The 15,959-nt window shown below is 54.1% G+C and overlaps 1 protein-coding gene across 2 annotated transcripts in view; it reads right to left on the minus strand.

Annotated features, from left to right (window-relative positions):
* Positions 1–5,176: 5,176 nt before the first annotated feature.
* MAP3K2 (mitogen-activated protein kinase kinase kinase 2) overlaps positions 5,177–15,959 on the minus strand; it is a 117,973-nt gene continuing 107,190 nt past the window's right edge. For both annotated transcript variants that reach the window (XM_029069918.2, XM_029069922.2), the window contains exons 13-17: positions 11,430–11,578; positions 10,232–10,363; positions 9,147–9,276; positions 6,888–7,065; positions 5,177–5,729 (exon numbers count right to left, since the gene is read on the minus strand). In XM_029069918.2, coding sequence (XP_028925751.1) covers positions 5,504–5,729; positions 6,888–7,065; positions 9,147–9,276; positions 10,232–10,363; positions 11,430–11,578 — 815 coding nt within the window. In that variant the 3' untranslated portion in view covers positions 5,177–5,503. The remainder of the gene's footprint in view (positions 5,730–6,887; positions 7,066–9,146; positions 9,277–10,231; positions 10,364–11,429; positions 11,579–15,959) is intronic.

Genomic DNA, 15,959 nt, shown 5'->3' on the forward strand with positions numbered 1-15,959 from the left:
TTGTAAACCCTGGGGTAGATACCAATTAATCTAGTCAGACACGTCCCCTGACCTACAGTCTTAGGAGGAGGGAGTACGGGCACTGAACGCCCAATACGGATGAGGAAACTGAGGCCCAAAGAAGTGAAGTGACTTGACCGAGATCACCCGGCAGGCGAGTGGCAGAGCTACATTTAGAACTCAGGTCTGGGCCCTCTCTCCCAAGCCACGCCGCTCCCCAGTTACCCAGCAAAAGCTCAGAGAAGGAGAAAACCAACAGGCTGGCTAGTCACACCAGTTTATGAGATGACCGCTAATTTCATTGCTCTGACTCTAGGAATCAGGATAAATAAGCTAGGGTTGGGGAAAGTGGCTCCTTTTCGATGCCCGGGGCAACGGGGAGCTTTAACCGGGGCTGCTCCAGCCCCTCCCAGACTAAGGTTGATTCAGGGTCACAAAGCACACCGCTCCCTCCCCTCCCTTCCCTGGCCCGGCTCTTACTGGGGCCCCCGGGCCCTGTGGGGGTGAGGAGCACTTTTTTTAAAAAAATGGTATTTAAGTACTGACTAGGCGCCAGACACCGCACTAAGCGCTGGGGCAGATACACGCTAATCAGGTTGGACACAGTCCGTGTCCCACAAGGGACTCGCTACCTTAATCCCCACTTCACAGATGAGGAAACTGAAGCACGGAGAAGGGAAGGGACTTGACCAAGGTCAGGCAGCAGTCAAGCGGTGAGGCCGGGATCAGAACCCAAGACCTTCTGATGCCCAGGCCTGGGGTCTCTCCACCAGGTCATGCTGCACTTGTGTCCAACACGCCCTGCTGGGAAAGAGGTGGTTTCTCCCAAGCTCCCACTGCAAACTCTCCTCCGGTCTCGTTGCTGCCCGATTACAGTAATGTTGGTATTTGTTAAGCGCTCACTATGTGCCGAGCACCGCTCTAAGCGCTGGGGGAGATACAGGGTAATCAGGTTGTCCCAGGTGGGGCTCACAGTCTTAATCCCCATTTTACAGATGAGGTGACCGAGGCATCGAGAAGTGAAGTGACTTGCCCAAAGTCACACAGCTGACAGGCGGCGGAGCCGGGATTAGAACCCATGACCTCTGACTCCCAAGCCCGCGCTCTTTCCACTGAGCCACGGATTATTATATTCCTCAATCCGCCTGGACATCGAGACTTCCCCGATTAATTCCTCTTTTTCCCCGACTCCCTTTCCCTTCTGCGTCGTCTAGGCAGTCGGATCTGTCCCCTTTAACCATTTGGTACGATATTCACCGTAACGTCAGCCCCACTGTACCGTCCTCTCCCAAGCGCTGCGTATAATGCTCCGCACATGGGAAGCCCTCCATCAATTCCGCTGACCGACCGAAAAGCCTGCTCGGAGCTTCTGCCCTCCCACAGTTCAGAAGAGACGGCTGAAACCCATTTTAGTCATCTAAAAATAATCCGACTCCTTTCTGATAGCTCGCTAGGGGAAGGGAAGCGACTGAGCGTGGGCCTCGAGATGGACAATTCCATTTACCGGGAAACGGACAAACTTTATTTCTATTTTCTAGCTCCTCTTTCCGGGTTACCAGCAGGCAGCTCTCAGTCCTCCAAGGCGAGCGCTCTCTTTCCTCGTCTCTGCCACGAGCTTCATCGAAAAGTTCAGTACGCGAGAAAACAAGCCAAATGCTATGTAGACCGTTTAAAAAATCAAAAATTAGTCCAGCAGGTTTCCTATATTTACCATAATTTTATTATCATTATCATCATCGCCCACCGGGCCATTCGTTTACCTGCTCCGTGGCATCATTCTGGAGCCTTTTTTATGTTTGCGCTGTGTGCCGGGAACCGTACTGAGCCCTGCAGAAAATACAAGTTAATCGGGTTGGACACAGTCCGTGTCCCAAATGGGGCTCGTGGTCTTGATCCCCATTTCACAGATGAGGGAACTGAGGCACAGAGAAGTGAACTGACTTGCCCGAGGTCACAGAGAGGTCAAGCGGCGGAGCCAGGATTAGAACCCGGGTCCTTCTGACTCCCAGGCCTGGGCTCTATCCACTAGACCACGCTTCTTCTCTAAGCTTCTGAGGGACGAACTACTAATCTAAAAAAGTGTGGGTGGAGTAGGAGGGGGAGGTTAAAGACTGGACTTTTCCCAGGCCCTCAAGGCTCACCCAAGGCATCTTTGCCAAAGCTCCAACGCCACAATCTCTCTACAACGCAAAATTCCACCCAGGACTTAACACTGCAGTCAGTCTTCTTGCGACCCGAGTGAAAGGGGTTCGTTTGATTTGGAAGAGTCAGTCACCCTAAAAATCACAACCTGGGCTGCAAGCGACCCTTCTCCGGCACCGAACGCTCCTGCCCCTGCTGAGGCAGAATGTATGTGTTGTTGGTCTTTTTTAAAGGCACAAAAGCAGCAGTCTAGCCATTTTTTTTTGTTTTCCAGCCATGATTTAAAAAAAACAAAAACCACACACTACAGCGTACCGGGAGCCAGCTGGGAACCTGGCCCGTTCCTTCCCCGCCGAACAGGTATTCTCGGGAAGCCTAAGATTCCCGAAAGAAATCGACCTCTCGGCAAGTACGGGTCCATACGATCGCTTAAGAGAAACAGCCTGCTCGGTAGGAGAACGGCGACCCAGCCAAGTTTCTATTCTGGCCCTCGTAACGACAAGAAGGACAAACCGCCCGACCTCCGCATCCCCCGTTCCCGCCACCGCTGAGCATCCCCCGCCCTCGGCTACAGCCGCACGCCTTTTCAGCTCGGTGTGCGGTCCCGTCGTAACCTGTCCCAAATCAGTGAATCCGGCCGAGCGGTTGGCGCGCTGAATGTGGAAACTGTCGGTCGATTCGAAAAATGGCATCTACATCAAAGAACGCGCCCACTCTCCCGTCAAGTCCAGCACCGCCGAAACGCTCGCAGACGAGGCAAAGGCCGCCAGAGGCTCCGTGGCAGAAGCGTTTTCGCACACGACTCTGCCTTTCGGAGGGGGAGGGGGGGTGTGTATGGGGGTGTCTCACGTCTATTATTGTACCATCCTCTCCCGGAGGCTTAAGTACAGTGCTCTCCCCCTCTAGACCGTAAGCTCGTTGTGGGCAGGGAACGCGTCTGTTCCGTTGTACTCTCCCAAGCGCTTAGCGTAGCGCCCTGGAAACGATAAGCGCTCGAAAAATACGACTGACTCTTCTGCGCCCAGCAGGGCGTTCATTCGATACCACTGATTTGGCTGATGGATGGATTGAGAGAGGACGGGTCACGCATCACACCCTTCGCGGTGCCGGTCACTTGGGCTGACGGAAAGCAAAGCCGAGGGGAAATCACCATCACCAGAGGAGATACTGAGATGAATGAAAAAAAAACCAAAAACCCCGCTCGCCGGCCCGGAGCCCGAGGGCCCACAGCCACGACGAACGGCGCAACGCTTCGCCGAAGGCACATCCGTGATCGTCGACCCCCGCCCCCGGGCTGTTTTTCGCCGGCTCCGGACTCGGCAGCTCAGAGGACGAAGGGCATCGTGAAGCCTCGGGAGAGGTAGCCGCGTGGCTCGCGGATTCTGCAAAAGGGCTTCGGCAATTTACCCGGGCTCCTCCTTTAGGTTCCGACCCGTTTCCCGTCTAAGATGGCCCACCCGCTGCTCGCACCACCGGGCACGGGCGCCTCGGGAAAACGGTACGCGCAGTCCACCGTAATCATTTCGGAAACTCGTTACCGCAGGAGCTCCCCGCCCCCACCCCCCGGTCACCCTGTGTCCGAAGCCCCGTCAAAGAACAAAAATTCGAGAGACGCCTAACCATGAATCCGCCGGCCCCGCCGGGAACTTCTTTCCGACATTCTGAAAGCCGAAGCCGAGTATCGTTCTCCCCCCAGACGAAACCCCGGCAGCCGAATCCCGAAGGCGGTCGCTTTTCAGGGTGACGGGCCCGGGGTGCCGCTGGAAACCGACGGCAGCCGCTCCGAGGTGGCGCCCGCCTTCGGCGGTTACAAAGGTCGGAGGGTTCGGGGGTTGGCGGGGAGAAGGCTTTGTGTAATTGGTTCCGCTCCTCTCCCTTTCGGGGTCCCCTGGGGGCTCCAGCCCCCAACGCAGCTGGCCATAGCCCCCGGCGCATCCCCTTCGGCCCCCGCTCGCAGCTGGACGGTATCGAACGGCCGCCGCCGCCGGGGGAGACCCTGGCCGGTCGGCCTTCCCGGAGCGCCGCTGCCCACCGTCTCTCTCTCTCCGTGGTTTTCCGGGCCAGGTTTTACGGAGCCGCCCGAGGGCCGGTCTGCTGCTGCCTGGGGATGTCTCCGAGGCCGTCTTTAGGAAAGAACACCCTCAGAAAGCGCCGTTTCAAGAGGCCGGCCGAGCCTCCGTCCGGACCGCACCGACGTCTCCTACCCCGGGCCTTCGGGGCACGCGATCTCGGGCCTGGGTTTCCGTTCCCTGTCGAGGCGTCCCTCCTCTCCAGCGCGGGGCGCTGGACCATACGGGGTGGGAATCCGAGACAGCGGGAGCCGGGGATAGGAAACGGGGGACCCACGCTCTGCGGGGTGATGGGTGCCTCTCCCTTCTTTTGGAGCTCGCCGGGAGTGGTTTTGAAACACAGAAGGTAGAGACCGACGGGCGGAGGCAGAATGGTCTTCCCCGTGCCGCTCCCGACAGCGATCGGCGAAGGTCTCTCCGAGTGGGATCTTCGGCATCATCTAGAGAAAGAGTCCGTTTCTTTTCAGTTTGCTTCTTAGATAGGATGGCTTTGGTGGAGTTGTTTGGAGTCAATCTTTCAACTAGCCTAATGCTTGCTTCTCTCTCTAGTTTTTTTTCCCTCCCAATCAACACTCGTGGACTCCCTCGAAAATGGATCGCTGATCAACGCATCGATTTTGCTGGTTCTCTGAAAACAGCCGAAGGAGGCGGAGGAATTCCACACCACCTTCTACAGATTTACCAAGTCTGCTAGATTCGGTTCAAGTCAGAAGAGGAGTGGGCTGGGACGAAAATACCCCCCAGAGACGACCTCAGGTTACCGCTTCGTGATCGAGTCTACACGCTAGGGCTGAGAGCACCCCAGTCATCGGGAGGTGCGTCAACCCCAGGAGGAAGAATCGACATCCAAACAAAATCTACCTCCCCCCGCCCCCCCGGCTGCAAATTAAACGGAATCGCCTCATCTTCGATCCCACCCCCCACCCCCGCCCCTCGCGACACAAATGAGCTGACGATTCGATACGACTCTTAAGCTTTGCAGACCGTTTTTTCTTTGTTCTTTAAATAAGGAATGACTATGTACTAAAGTGCTTCATCTCTTTAACCACATCAGTACATTATAAAAATTCAAGTCCTGGTAGGGGAAAAGAGATTTTTACATATACAAAAATTTAGGGTTTTTTTTTTTCCCTTACATTCTACATGAAATCGAGAGAAACACTTTCCCTCTTGTCTTCTCTCTCCCTCTCTCTCTCTCTCTCTCTCTCTCTTCAGAAAAAGTGCCATCAGAGAGGACTCAGACGCAGTGGACGCGTGCTCGGATGGAGGCAACGAGGCAGGCTCGCCGGCTGCTAATGGTAATGCACGAACGTGTGCCTTAAGAGTTCGTCCGCCGACGGCCTCAGCTTGACCTCCACAAAGATCCGCTGGAGGAAATCTCGAGTGTGGTCCGAGACGTGGGGCGGCAGCTTTGGGTTGGTGGGCTGAGTGGCGATCTTAAAGATGGCGGCCATCGCCTCAAACTCGGCCCAGGGGGGTTTCTCAGTTAGCATTTCTACCACAGTGCAACCTACGCTCCTGAAAAGAACAAAAGGACACAAGCGTGAACCCAAACCCGACGGGCACGACCAACACCCCCAGGTTAAGGACAGAGCTCGAAAGGGAGGGGAGGGGGGCAAAAAGATCAGCTTTCATCTTAGTTGACGAGACGCTCCCGAACAGAGTTGCGACCGTTTGCGCGCCCAGCTTCTCGCCTTCAGCCGACGGGCCCTTCTTCGAACCGTCGCCGTTAAGACAAACGGCAAAACGCTGAGCGGCTCGGCCAGGAGTTGACCGACTGAGAAGTTGATCGCACGGGAAATGCCGTTTTGGCCTAGAAATCTCACGGTCGCAAAAATGAGATCGTCCAATCTAAAGTTGGCAGTTCTCCCTTTTTCATAGACAGCGGCTCCCGAGGAGGTCTGCTGGCCAGAACCAAGGCCCGGCCCACTTCAGGTGGCTGTCAGATTGTTCTACGGGACCCTCCCACGCATTCGTACGGTGCTCTGCACACGGTAAGCGTGCAGTACCACTGACTGACTGAAGCGCTGAAGGTGCTCAAAAAGGAACCGACGTGTGGAAACGAAGCGTAAAATCTGAACGATCTAAGGTTGGCAGCGCCTCACCAGGCAGCCACCGTAACCTTTAAAAAACCAAAACGCTTCCAGGCAAGGCCCCGGGCTGGGAATGACTCAGTTCCCCGGTGAACGCACGGCTTAAGCGCTGCACTTTTAAAAACCACCAATGAAATGCTTTTCCTCGCCAATCTTCCCTTGTGTCTTCAGCGGCACAAGGAACGCAGAAGCGGAGCCTGCCGAGCGACCCGTTCCCCGGAATCTGAAGAGAACTCCGGTCTGCATTTAACGCTTTCCCCACTTAATAATGTTGGTATTTGTTAAGCGCTTACTACGTGCAGAGCACTGTTCTAAGCGCTGGGGGAGATACGGGGTCATCAGGTCGTCCCACGTGAGGCTCACAGTCTTAATCCCCATTTTACCGATGAGGGAAACTGAGGCCCAGGGAAGTGAAGCGACTCGCCCACAGTCACACAGCTGACAAGTGGCGGAGCCGGGATTCGAACCCATGATCTCTGGCTCCCAAGCCCGGGCTCTTTCCACCGAGCCACGCTGCTTCTCCGTTGAGAGGAGAGGGAAGGAAAAGGGCCGGGGGGTTGTGAAATCTCGCTCGTCAACCTACCAGATGTCGGCTTTCCTGCCATACCCTTCTCCGCTGATGACTTCGGGGCTCATCCAGTAAGGGGTCCCGGTGACGGACTTCATTCCCGTTCCAGACAGGCAGATGGTCTGAAGCCGCTTGCTGGCGCCAAAGTCTCCCAGTTTCACATTGCCCGCTGAGTCCCGCAGAATATTTGCTCCTGCCGAGACAAAAGGCCGACGTTTCCTTTCGTGATGCCCGACGGGAAATTCCGTGGATGACACGGAAGTGGAGAAGGGCAACGATTTCTAGGTGAGAGTCGGCTAGCCGCCCAAGGAGTCCCTGAAACGACCGAGACGATCTTTCACTGTGGAAGGATGGAAGTCGAAAGGGGACAGGATTTCAGCCTCGTAACTCAGTGGCAAGAGCCCCGGCTTGGGAGTCAGAGGTCGTGGGTTTGAATCCCGGCTCTGCCCCTTGTCAGCCGTGTGACTGTGGGCAAGTCGCTTCGCTTCTCTGTGCCTCAGTTACCTCATCTGTAAAATGGGGATGAAGACTGGGAGCCCTACGTGGGACAACCTGACTACCCTGTGTCTCCCCCAGCGCTCTGCACATAGTAAGCGCTTAACGAATACCAACATTATTATTATTATTATTTATCTATTTTGATGGTATTGATGCCTGACTACTTGTTTTGTTTTGCTGTCTCCCCAATTCTAGACTGTGAGCCAGTTGTTGGGCGGGGATTGTCTCTATCTGTTGCCAAATTGTACACTCCAAGCGCTTAGTACAGTGCTTTGCACACAGTAAGCGCTCAATAAATACAACTGATTGACTGGAGGGCCTCAATGGTCAATCAATCAGTAGTGTTTACTGAGCAGTTATTCCTGTGTGCAGAGCACTGTACCAAGCACTTGGGAGAGTTCAACTTAGTGATAATAATTACGGTATCTGTTGAGCGCTTACTCTATGCCAGGCACTCGCTGAGCGCTGCGGTGGATATGAGCAAATTGGGTTGGACCCAGTCCCTGTCCACGTGGGACTCACCGTCTCCCTCCCCATTTTACAGATGAGGTAACTGAGGCCCGGAGAAGAGAAGTGACTTGCCCCGGGTCTCACACGGCGAGATTAGAACCCATGATCTTCTGCCTCCCAGGCCCGTGCTCCATCCGCGACGCCATGCTGCTTCTCTCACGTAACAGACTTGGTAGAGACAATCCCTGCCCCCGGGGAGCTGACAGTTTAGAAGTGGAGACGGAATTCGTCTTCACGGAATCTACCTAGGCGGCACAGTGAGCGACAACACAGTGACAGACAGGGAAGGAGATGCTTAGTACAGTGCTCTGCACACAGCGAGTGCTCAATGAACACAACTGAAGTAAAGGATGAGAAAACGGACGGAAGAAGGCGGGCCCGCGCTACGGGAGACGGCGGCGGCGCGGAAAGAGGGCTCCGGACCAGATTAAAGGAATCGAGAGCCGGGGTGTCGTCTACCGCATCTGCCTCCTCGCTGACTTCCCCGCCTCCTGCCTCTCCCCACTCCAATCCATATTTCGCTCCGTTGCCCGAATGGTTTATCATCAAAAAAGTTCAGATCACGTCTCCCCACTCTTCAAGACCCTCCAGGGGTTGCCCACCCACCTTCGCGTCAAGCGGAGACTCTTCACCACCGGCTTTAAAGCCGGCCCCCTCCTCCGTCCCCTCGCTAGTCTCCTACTCCGGCCCAGCCTGCACGCTCCGCTCCTCAAGCGCCAGTCTACTCACCGTGTCCCGCTCTCCGCCTATCTTCCCTCCCTCGCAATTTTTTCCCCACCCCTGATGCATCAGCTGGACTTTGTCTCCTCATTCTGCTTTGCCCTTTTCCTTGCCAGTGTTCTCCTGCGCTGAGTGGGAGCGTCATCCAGTCACCCCAAATTTCACCCCTCCCATTGTGCCAGTGGGAGAGAAAAGCCAGGCCTAAGGCTGCGCCGTGTTTTCAAACCAGAAGCACTCTATCGGTTCATTAGCATTTCATGGGAGGTAAATCTTCCCCCAAAAAAAAAAAAAAGGTCAAATACATGATCACTAATGTGGCACCGCAACTTTGCTTTACCTGGAGTTGGATTTAATGTGCCTGATCATTTTACTCTCCTTCTAAAATCTTTAACCTAATTTCCTCTACCTCTGAACTAGCCCACTTTAACAACCAAGGCTCAGTACGCTTCCCCGGATTCATTTGAAAGAACCTATTCATTTATGCGCTTTCAAGACAGCACGGTTCCAACCGAAAACACGCAAAATGGAAAATGCTCAACCGCTTACCTTTAATATCTCTATGTACAATCATATTACTGTGCAAATAGTAGACACCCTCCAGAATCTGGCGGGTATATTTCCTAGTCACGTTCTCGGTGAGAGCCCCGTACGCTTTCAACTGATCCTTAATGGAACCCTAGTCGGGGGAGAAAAAAAAAAAAAAATGAGGTCGACGAAAACGCTGGCTTGGCTTTTTGATGGAACAACACAATTTCTAATGATGGGTCGGTGGGTGGGTGCATCCTTGCGACTGCGTGTTGGGACAGGACGGGACGACTTTCTTCCGAAGGAATCCTGGCTCCGAGGTGAGAGATCGCAGCCCTCCGGGCCGGCATTGGGAGCCGGGGGGGGGGGGGCGGTTGCGGTCGGCTCCCGCTAGACTTTAAGCTCGTCGTGGGCAAGGGATGTGACTGTTTATTGTTTATTGTTCTATTGTACTCTCCCGAGCGCTCAGTACGGTGTTCGGCACACAGTAAGAGCTCCACAAATACAACTGACTGTCCGACTAAGCGGCCAACAGAAAAACCCCTCCTCAGACTCCTTGTGTTACGAATCCTTAGAGACGGTGCCCGCTGCTCTGCCGGGCTGAAACTGGCAAGCAGCAGCCAGGGGTGGTGACTGGAATGGCCGAAGGAGCAGGGGTCCCCGTCTTTGGGTCACTCTGTTCGTTTTCATCTCTCGGCTGTTTCCTTGCCCCTTTCTGCCTCCCCCTCCCTCTCAGTTCTTCCCCTGCCCCGAGGTTTATCGGCTTCTGTCCTCCGGGCCCTCTCACTCCTCATCGTGACCCCGTCCTACCCTTCTTTTGCCAGAGTCCCTCACTCCGCTGCAAGAACAAAACTTTTTTTTTTTTTTAAACCCAGGCCCGCTCGTAGTTCGACACCCCGCTCCCGTTTCCCGCATTCCACGCCCAACTGCAACTCCGTGCAACTCTTCTGCAGTTCTCGGGAGCTTCACTACTCACTACCAATGTCGGCTTTTGGATTACAATTGCCCCGTGCCCCCTTTCTTCTTCCTCAAAAGCTATTAGCCAACGAGCTTACGGCAAGCTCCGCACCCCAAAATACTGCTCTGCCACCAGCTCCCTCGCTTACCCCGGGCATATATTCCATAAATATGGAAAGGGTCCTTTCCTGGGGGTCCCTCAAGCAGCCATAATACTGAACGATTCGCTCATGCAGCAAGTTCTTCAACAACTGAATCTCGCACTCGAGGGCGTTTACTTCCTGGAAAAGACAGTTCAAAGTCAAGGTGGCGATCAGGACCGAGGGATCGTAAAACCAAGAAAAACGACAGGCTTACACGGCTGACGCCGAAGAGACCCCTCTGTCGAATCAAGTCTCTAAACGATCAAACTGGGCCGGAGGATTGGATCGGAAATTTGATTTTCTCCACGAGACCACCATCGCGAGGTTCCCTCGGGAACGGGTCTTCCTTGTTTAAAAAGCGGCACTGTGGCTAACCCGAAATCTGTACTTATTCCAAATCCATCATGCCAAATTTGCTTATCCGTATCTAGGCTAATACAGTTCAACTGCACGAAGCCCTCCTCAAACAAAAGGTGAAACGATTCATTCCAAGTCACAGCAGAAAAGGAAATGTGCAATGCTGGGATATTTTGTTTTGTTTTTCACAGTATTTGGTATTGGTATTTATTAAGAGCTTACTATGCTCCAGGCACCGTACTAAGCGCTGGGACGGGCATGAGCTAATCAAGTTGGACACAGTCCTATCCCACATGGGGCTGGAAGCCCTAATCACCATTTTCCAGAAGAGTAAACCGAGGCCCAGAGACCCGCAGTCCCTCAGCGGACATGTGGTGGAGCGGGATTAGAACCCAGGCCCTTCTGACTCCCAGGCCTGTGCTCTACCCGCTAGCCAGTGCTGCTTCTCGTATTTCGGATGGGGCGACTTATTCCAAAGCATACTGAAGTACAGAATGGCAGGAGGACAGGTGGACGCCGTGCCTCGCGGGCTTGGAGAAGCAGCCTGGCGCAGTGGACAGAGCACGGGCCTGGGAGCCATGGGTTCCAATCCCGGTTCCGCCGCTTGTCTGCTGGGTGACCTCGGACAAGTCACTTCACTTCTCTGGGCCTCAGTTACCTCACCTGGAAAACGGGGACAGGGACGGTGTCCAACCCGATCTGCTCGTAACCATCCCAGAGCTTAAAACAGTGCCTGGAACATAGTAAGCGCTTAATAAATACCAATAATTAACAACTATTACCAACAATCACTATTATCATCATTCAAGTGCTGCTGCTGGTGAACGGCAAACACCGAGGCTCTTACCTTGCTGGTCTCTGGACTATCGGGGTCAAACTGAACTTGTTTGACGGCCAGTTCTCTTCCTGTATCCACGTCGTAACACAGGTATACTCGGCCAAAAGCTCCCTGTCCCAGGAGCTTGCCCAATCTCCAGTTGGTGGGCGCTCTCGGTGCTGAAAGCAGAAAGCAGAGGGGTTTCCGCAGGATAAATACCATCGACGGACTGACCGATCGGCACGCGTCGCCGGGTCTACCCCCTTAAAGCGCCGACTGCATCATCCAGCATCCCTCGGGCCCCTCAATCAGCGGCGTTTGGGGAGCGCTTACCGCGTGCGGGGTGCTATACGACAGAGTCGGTAGAGAAGGCTCGCCATCCACAAGGAACGGACGGCCTACCCTCCTCGGCTCCCCGAGGAGACGGAGACGTCAAAGGTCCCGTCGGTAACGGGCAAAATTGCACGGTGGAAATAGAATCCGCACGGAGCGCCCGATATTTATCGGCTGCCGTGGTCTTATCTTAAGCCCGACCGGGAGGATGGCTGGGCCAAACGGTATGATTTGGTGGAAGGTCCTCACTGGAGGATCTAACGGCTTAGGCGTCCCGTTCCGCTCGATCCCCTACAGGGTCACGATGGTTCCCCTGGGGTCTCGGGCCCCGGGCTACAGGGCCGGGCTTGGGCCTAGCATCACGTTTCTGGATGAAGGGGAGCCGCCGAGAGGACAACAGGCCAAAGGAAGCGGAGGGGACGGGAACCAAGCTCTGGTTTCTTGGGTTACAGCGTGGGGGCCAACTCCCCGGGGGACCGAGAAGGGCAGAGACTCGGCGTTGCGGGGGTAAAAGGTCGTTAAGCTCCCCTCCGCTCCCCCCGCCCACTGCTGGATTGGGACAGATACTGAGTGTCCCTTGCCCCTTGGGGGTGGGACGAGGATATGCCCATCCCCGTGCAGGAAGCGGTGTTTCAGACGTCATAGCCAGGAGGCATGGCCGGATCAGCTGAGCTGGTGGCCCCAGGGGCCGTGAAACCCCCACGAGGCAGTGGTGGGTCCGGTTCGGTTAGACTTGTTTTGTTGTGTTCTGTTTTGTTGTCTGTCTCCCCCATTTAATAATAATAATAATAATGATGTTGGTATTTAAGTACTTATGTGCAGAGCACTGTTCTAAGCGCTGGGGTAGATACAGGGTAATCAGATTGCCCCATGTGAGGCTCACAGTCTTAATCCCCATTTTACAGATGAGGGAACTGAGGCACAGAGAAGAGAAGTGACTTGCCCACAGTCACACAGCTGCCAAGTGGCAGAGCCGGGAATCGAACCCATGGAACTCTTTCCACTGAGCCACGCTGACTGTGAGCCCGTTGTTGGACAGACTCTATCTCAGTTTCCAAACTGTCCATTCTAATCGCTTAGTACGGTGCTCTGCACAGAGTAAATGCTCAATAAATATGACTGAATGAATGAATCACTGGCCCGCGGCTGCTGCCGGCGGGACCGTCCCGGGCCCGCCAAGAACGGTGAGGGGAAGCGTCCGGGCCCACGGGACTTGAAAGGTTTCGTCCGGGGCGCTGGACGGCTGCTCCTCGGGGGCTCCGAGGCCCCGGGCCTGAGGAGCGGCCGCTGCCCGGGCCGAGCCCCGGGAGGACGGGAGAGGCAGCGCCGGGACGGGGGAGCCGGACCGGAAAGACCGGGACCGGGGAGGGGACTTGTGGGGGGGGAAAGGCGAAGGTCACTCATCCGACGCCGGCTGCTTTCACGGTCCTGTATTAGCTGCTTGGGCGCCACCAGAGATGCAGTTTCAACTGCCCTCATCTTCCTAATTGCCCGCTTCCTTCCCTTTCTTCTTTGCTCCCTTCCTTTCTCCTCTTGCCCCTCATCTCTTCTTCCCTTTAATTGTGGTATTTTTTTTTAAATTGTGGTATTTTTTAAGTGCTTACTATATGCAAAGCACTGTTCTAAGCGCTGGGGGATGCAAGGCGATCAGGTTGTCCCACGTGGGGCTCACAGGCTTCATTCCCATTTTACAGATGAGGGAACTGAGGCCCAGAGAAGTGAAGTGACTTGCCCAAAGTCACACAGCTGGCAAGTGGGGGAGCCGGGATTGATAATGTTGGTATTTGTTAAGCGCTTACTATGTGCAGAGCACTGTTCTAAGTCCTGGGGTGTACAGGAGAATCAGGTTGTCCCACGTGAGGCTCACAGTCTTCATCCCCATTTTACAGATGAGGTAACTGAGGCACAGTGAAGTTAGGTGACTTGCCCACAGTCACCCGGCAGAGCTGGGATTCGAACCCATGACCTCTGACTCCCAAGCCCGTGCTCTTTCCACTGAGCCACGCTGCTTCTCTTTACTTCCTTTCTCCTCTGGCCCACTCAAAACGTCACTCCCATGCATCCATCCATCTCATCCACCCCATCCCATTGCCCCCTAGGCTGTGAGTTCGCTGTGGGCAGGAATGTCTCCGTCATTGGACTGTACTCTCCCGAGCACTCAGTACAGTGCTTTGCACACAGTAAGCTCTCAATAAAAACGACCGAATGAATGAATTCATCCATCCCATTCCATCTCATCCATCCATGTACGTCCCCAAGCTTGAAATGATGGGGATGGGGAAGCCGTGACACCAATAGCTGTAGACAGAGGAGAATGGAATCTTTCATATCCCCTAAGGAAATACTGGACTCTCTACAATATTTCTTTTTTGGCCCTGATGGGTACTAAGAATCCCATAAACATTTCTAAAAGCTAGCATAAGCAGACTGAAATTTACAATAGGCTACGGAAAAAATGCCATAAAACATGCAGCGGTCACGAAAACGCACGGCCCGATACTCTGGAATCTCAGCACTCGGATTAAAGTAAAAATACCACACCGCAAGGTAAAAACTGAGAGCGCTGGGAACTCACAGCTGTGCAGAAACCGGCAAAGAAGAGCCTACCTTGAATCCTCAGATGGCCATTACAACTGCACATTTTGAGAGGCCTCATTTAAACCGTTTTAGCTCTAATATCATCTCATGACAAGAACCCCGGAGAGGAGCCTCCGGGGTAGGCCCAGCTTTGAAAACCTCGTCCACTTAGCAGCTTAATACTTCGGAGACCATGGCTCTACCTTCCACATCCTGCACAACCCAAAAGACCTCTCGTTGGAGGGTTTTTTTTTTTTTAAATGTTATTTGTTAAGCACTTACCGTGCGTCAAGCAACGTCCTAAGCGGTGGGGTAGATACAGGGTGGACATAGGGTGGACACAGTCGATGTCCCATACGGGGCTCACAATCTAAGCCGGAGGCAAAACGATCTTCTACCCACATGAATAATCACTCGGCCTCCAACGGTTCTGTCCCCATTGCTTTCAAATAGGCTCATCTCTCCCCTCTCCTACGAAAACCCTCCTTTCACCCCATGACTCCCTCCATTTATCGCTCCATCTCCCTCCCACCGTTCCTCTCCCAACTACTCAAGTGAGTTGTCTACACCCTCTGCCTCCACTTCCTCTTCTCCAATTCTCTCCTGACGCCCTCCTATCTGCCTTCCCGCTCTCTCCACTCCATGGAAACTGCCCCAAGGTCTTCAGGGACCTTTCTCATCAAATGCAACGGCCTCTCTATTCCAACCTAAGCCTCCTGGAACTCTTAGCTGCCTTCAACAGTGCGGACTCCTGGAAACATTCGTTATCCACTATCCTTTCCCGGTTCTCCTCCTCCTCCCTGGCTGCTCGGTCTCGCGAGCTCCTCCGCTTCCTCCCACCCACAGACCGTGGGGGTCCCTTAAGGTTCGGTTCTGGGTCCCCTTCTATTCCCCATCTACGCACACTGGCCTGGAGAACTCTAAATGTTCCCACAGCTTCAACTACCATCTCCCTACGCCGAAGAGTCCCAATTCGACCTCTCCAGCCCTGACCTCTCTCCTTCTCGGCAGTCTCGCGTGCCTGCCTGCCTTCAGGACATCGCCTCATGTTTAGCATGTCCTCAACAGAATTCCTCATCTTCCCACCCAAACCCTCTCCTCTACCCGTCTTTCCCCCATGCTCCCTGTCTCATAAGCTCATAACCTTGGCACCGTTATCATCATCATCATCGGAAGCAGCATGGCTTAGTGAATAGGGCACGGGCTGGGAGTCAGAAAGACCTGGGTTCTAATCCTGGTTCTGCCACATGTCTGCTGTGTGACTTTGGGCAAGTCATTCAACTTCTCTGGGCCTCAGTGACCTCATCTGTAAAATGGGGTTAGGAGTGTGAGCCCCACAGGGGACGGGGACTATGTCCAACCTGATTAAGTTGTATCTATCCCAGAGCTTAGAACAGTGCTTGGCATATAGTAAGCTTGCAACAAGTACCAAAATTATAATACATCACTATACCTCATCAATATGATATTATTACAATTACAATAGTATAATTACAATTACAACTGACCTCGACTCACCTCTCTCGTTCAACCGGAACACTCACTTTGCTACCAAATCCCGCTGGGTTTAACCTTCGGAACATCTCTGCAATCTGTCCCTTCCTCTCCATCCGGTCTGCTATCACGCTCATCTGAGCACTTTATTCATTC

This window comes from Ornithorhynchus anatinus, chromosome 1 (genome assembly GCF_004115215.2).
Source record: "Ornithorhynchus anatinus isolate Pmale09 chromosome 1, mOrnAna1.pri.v4, whole genome shotgun sequence".
Lineage (NCBI taxonomy): Eukaryota > Metazoa > Chordata > Mammalia > Monotremata > Ornithorhynchidae > Ornithorhynchus > Ornithorhynchus anatinus.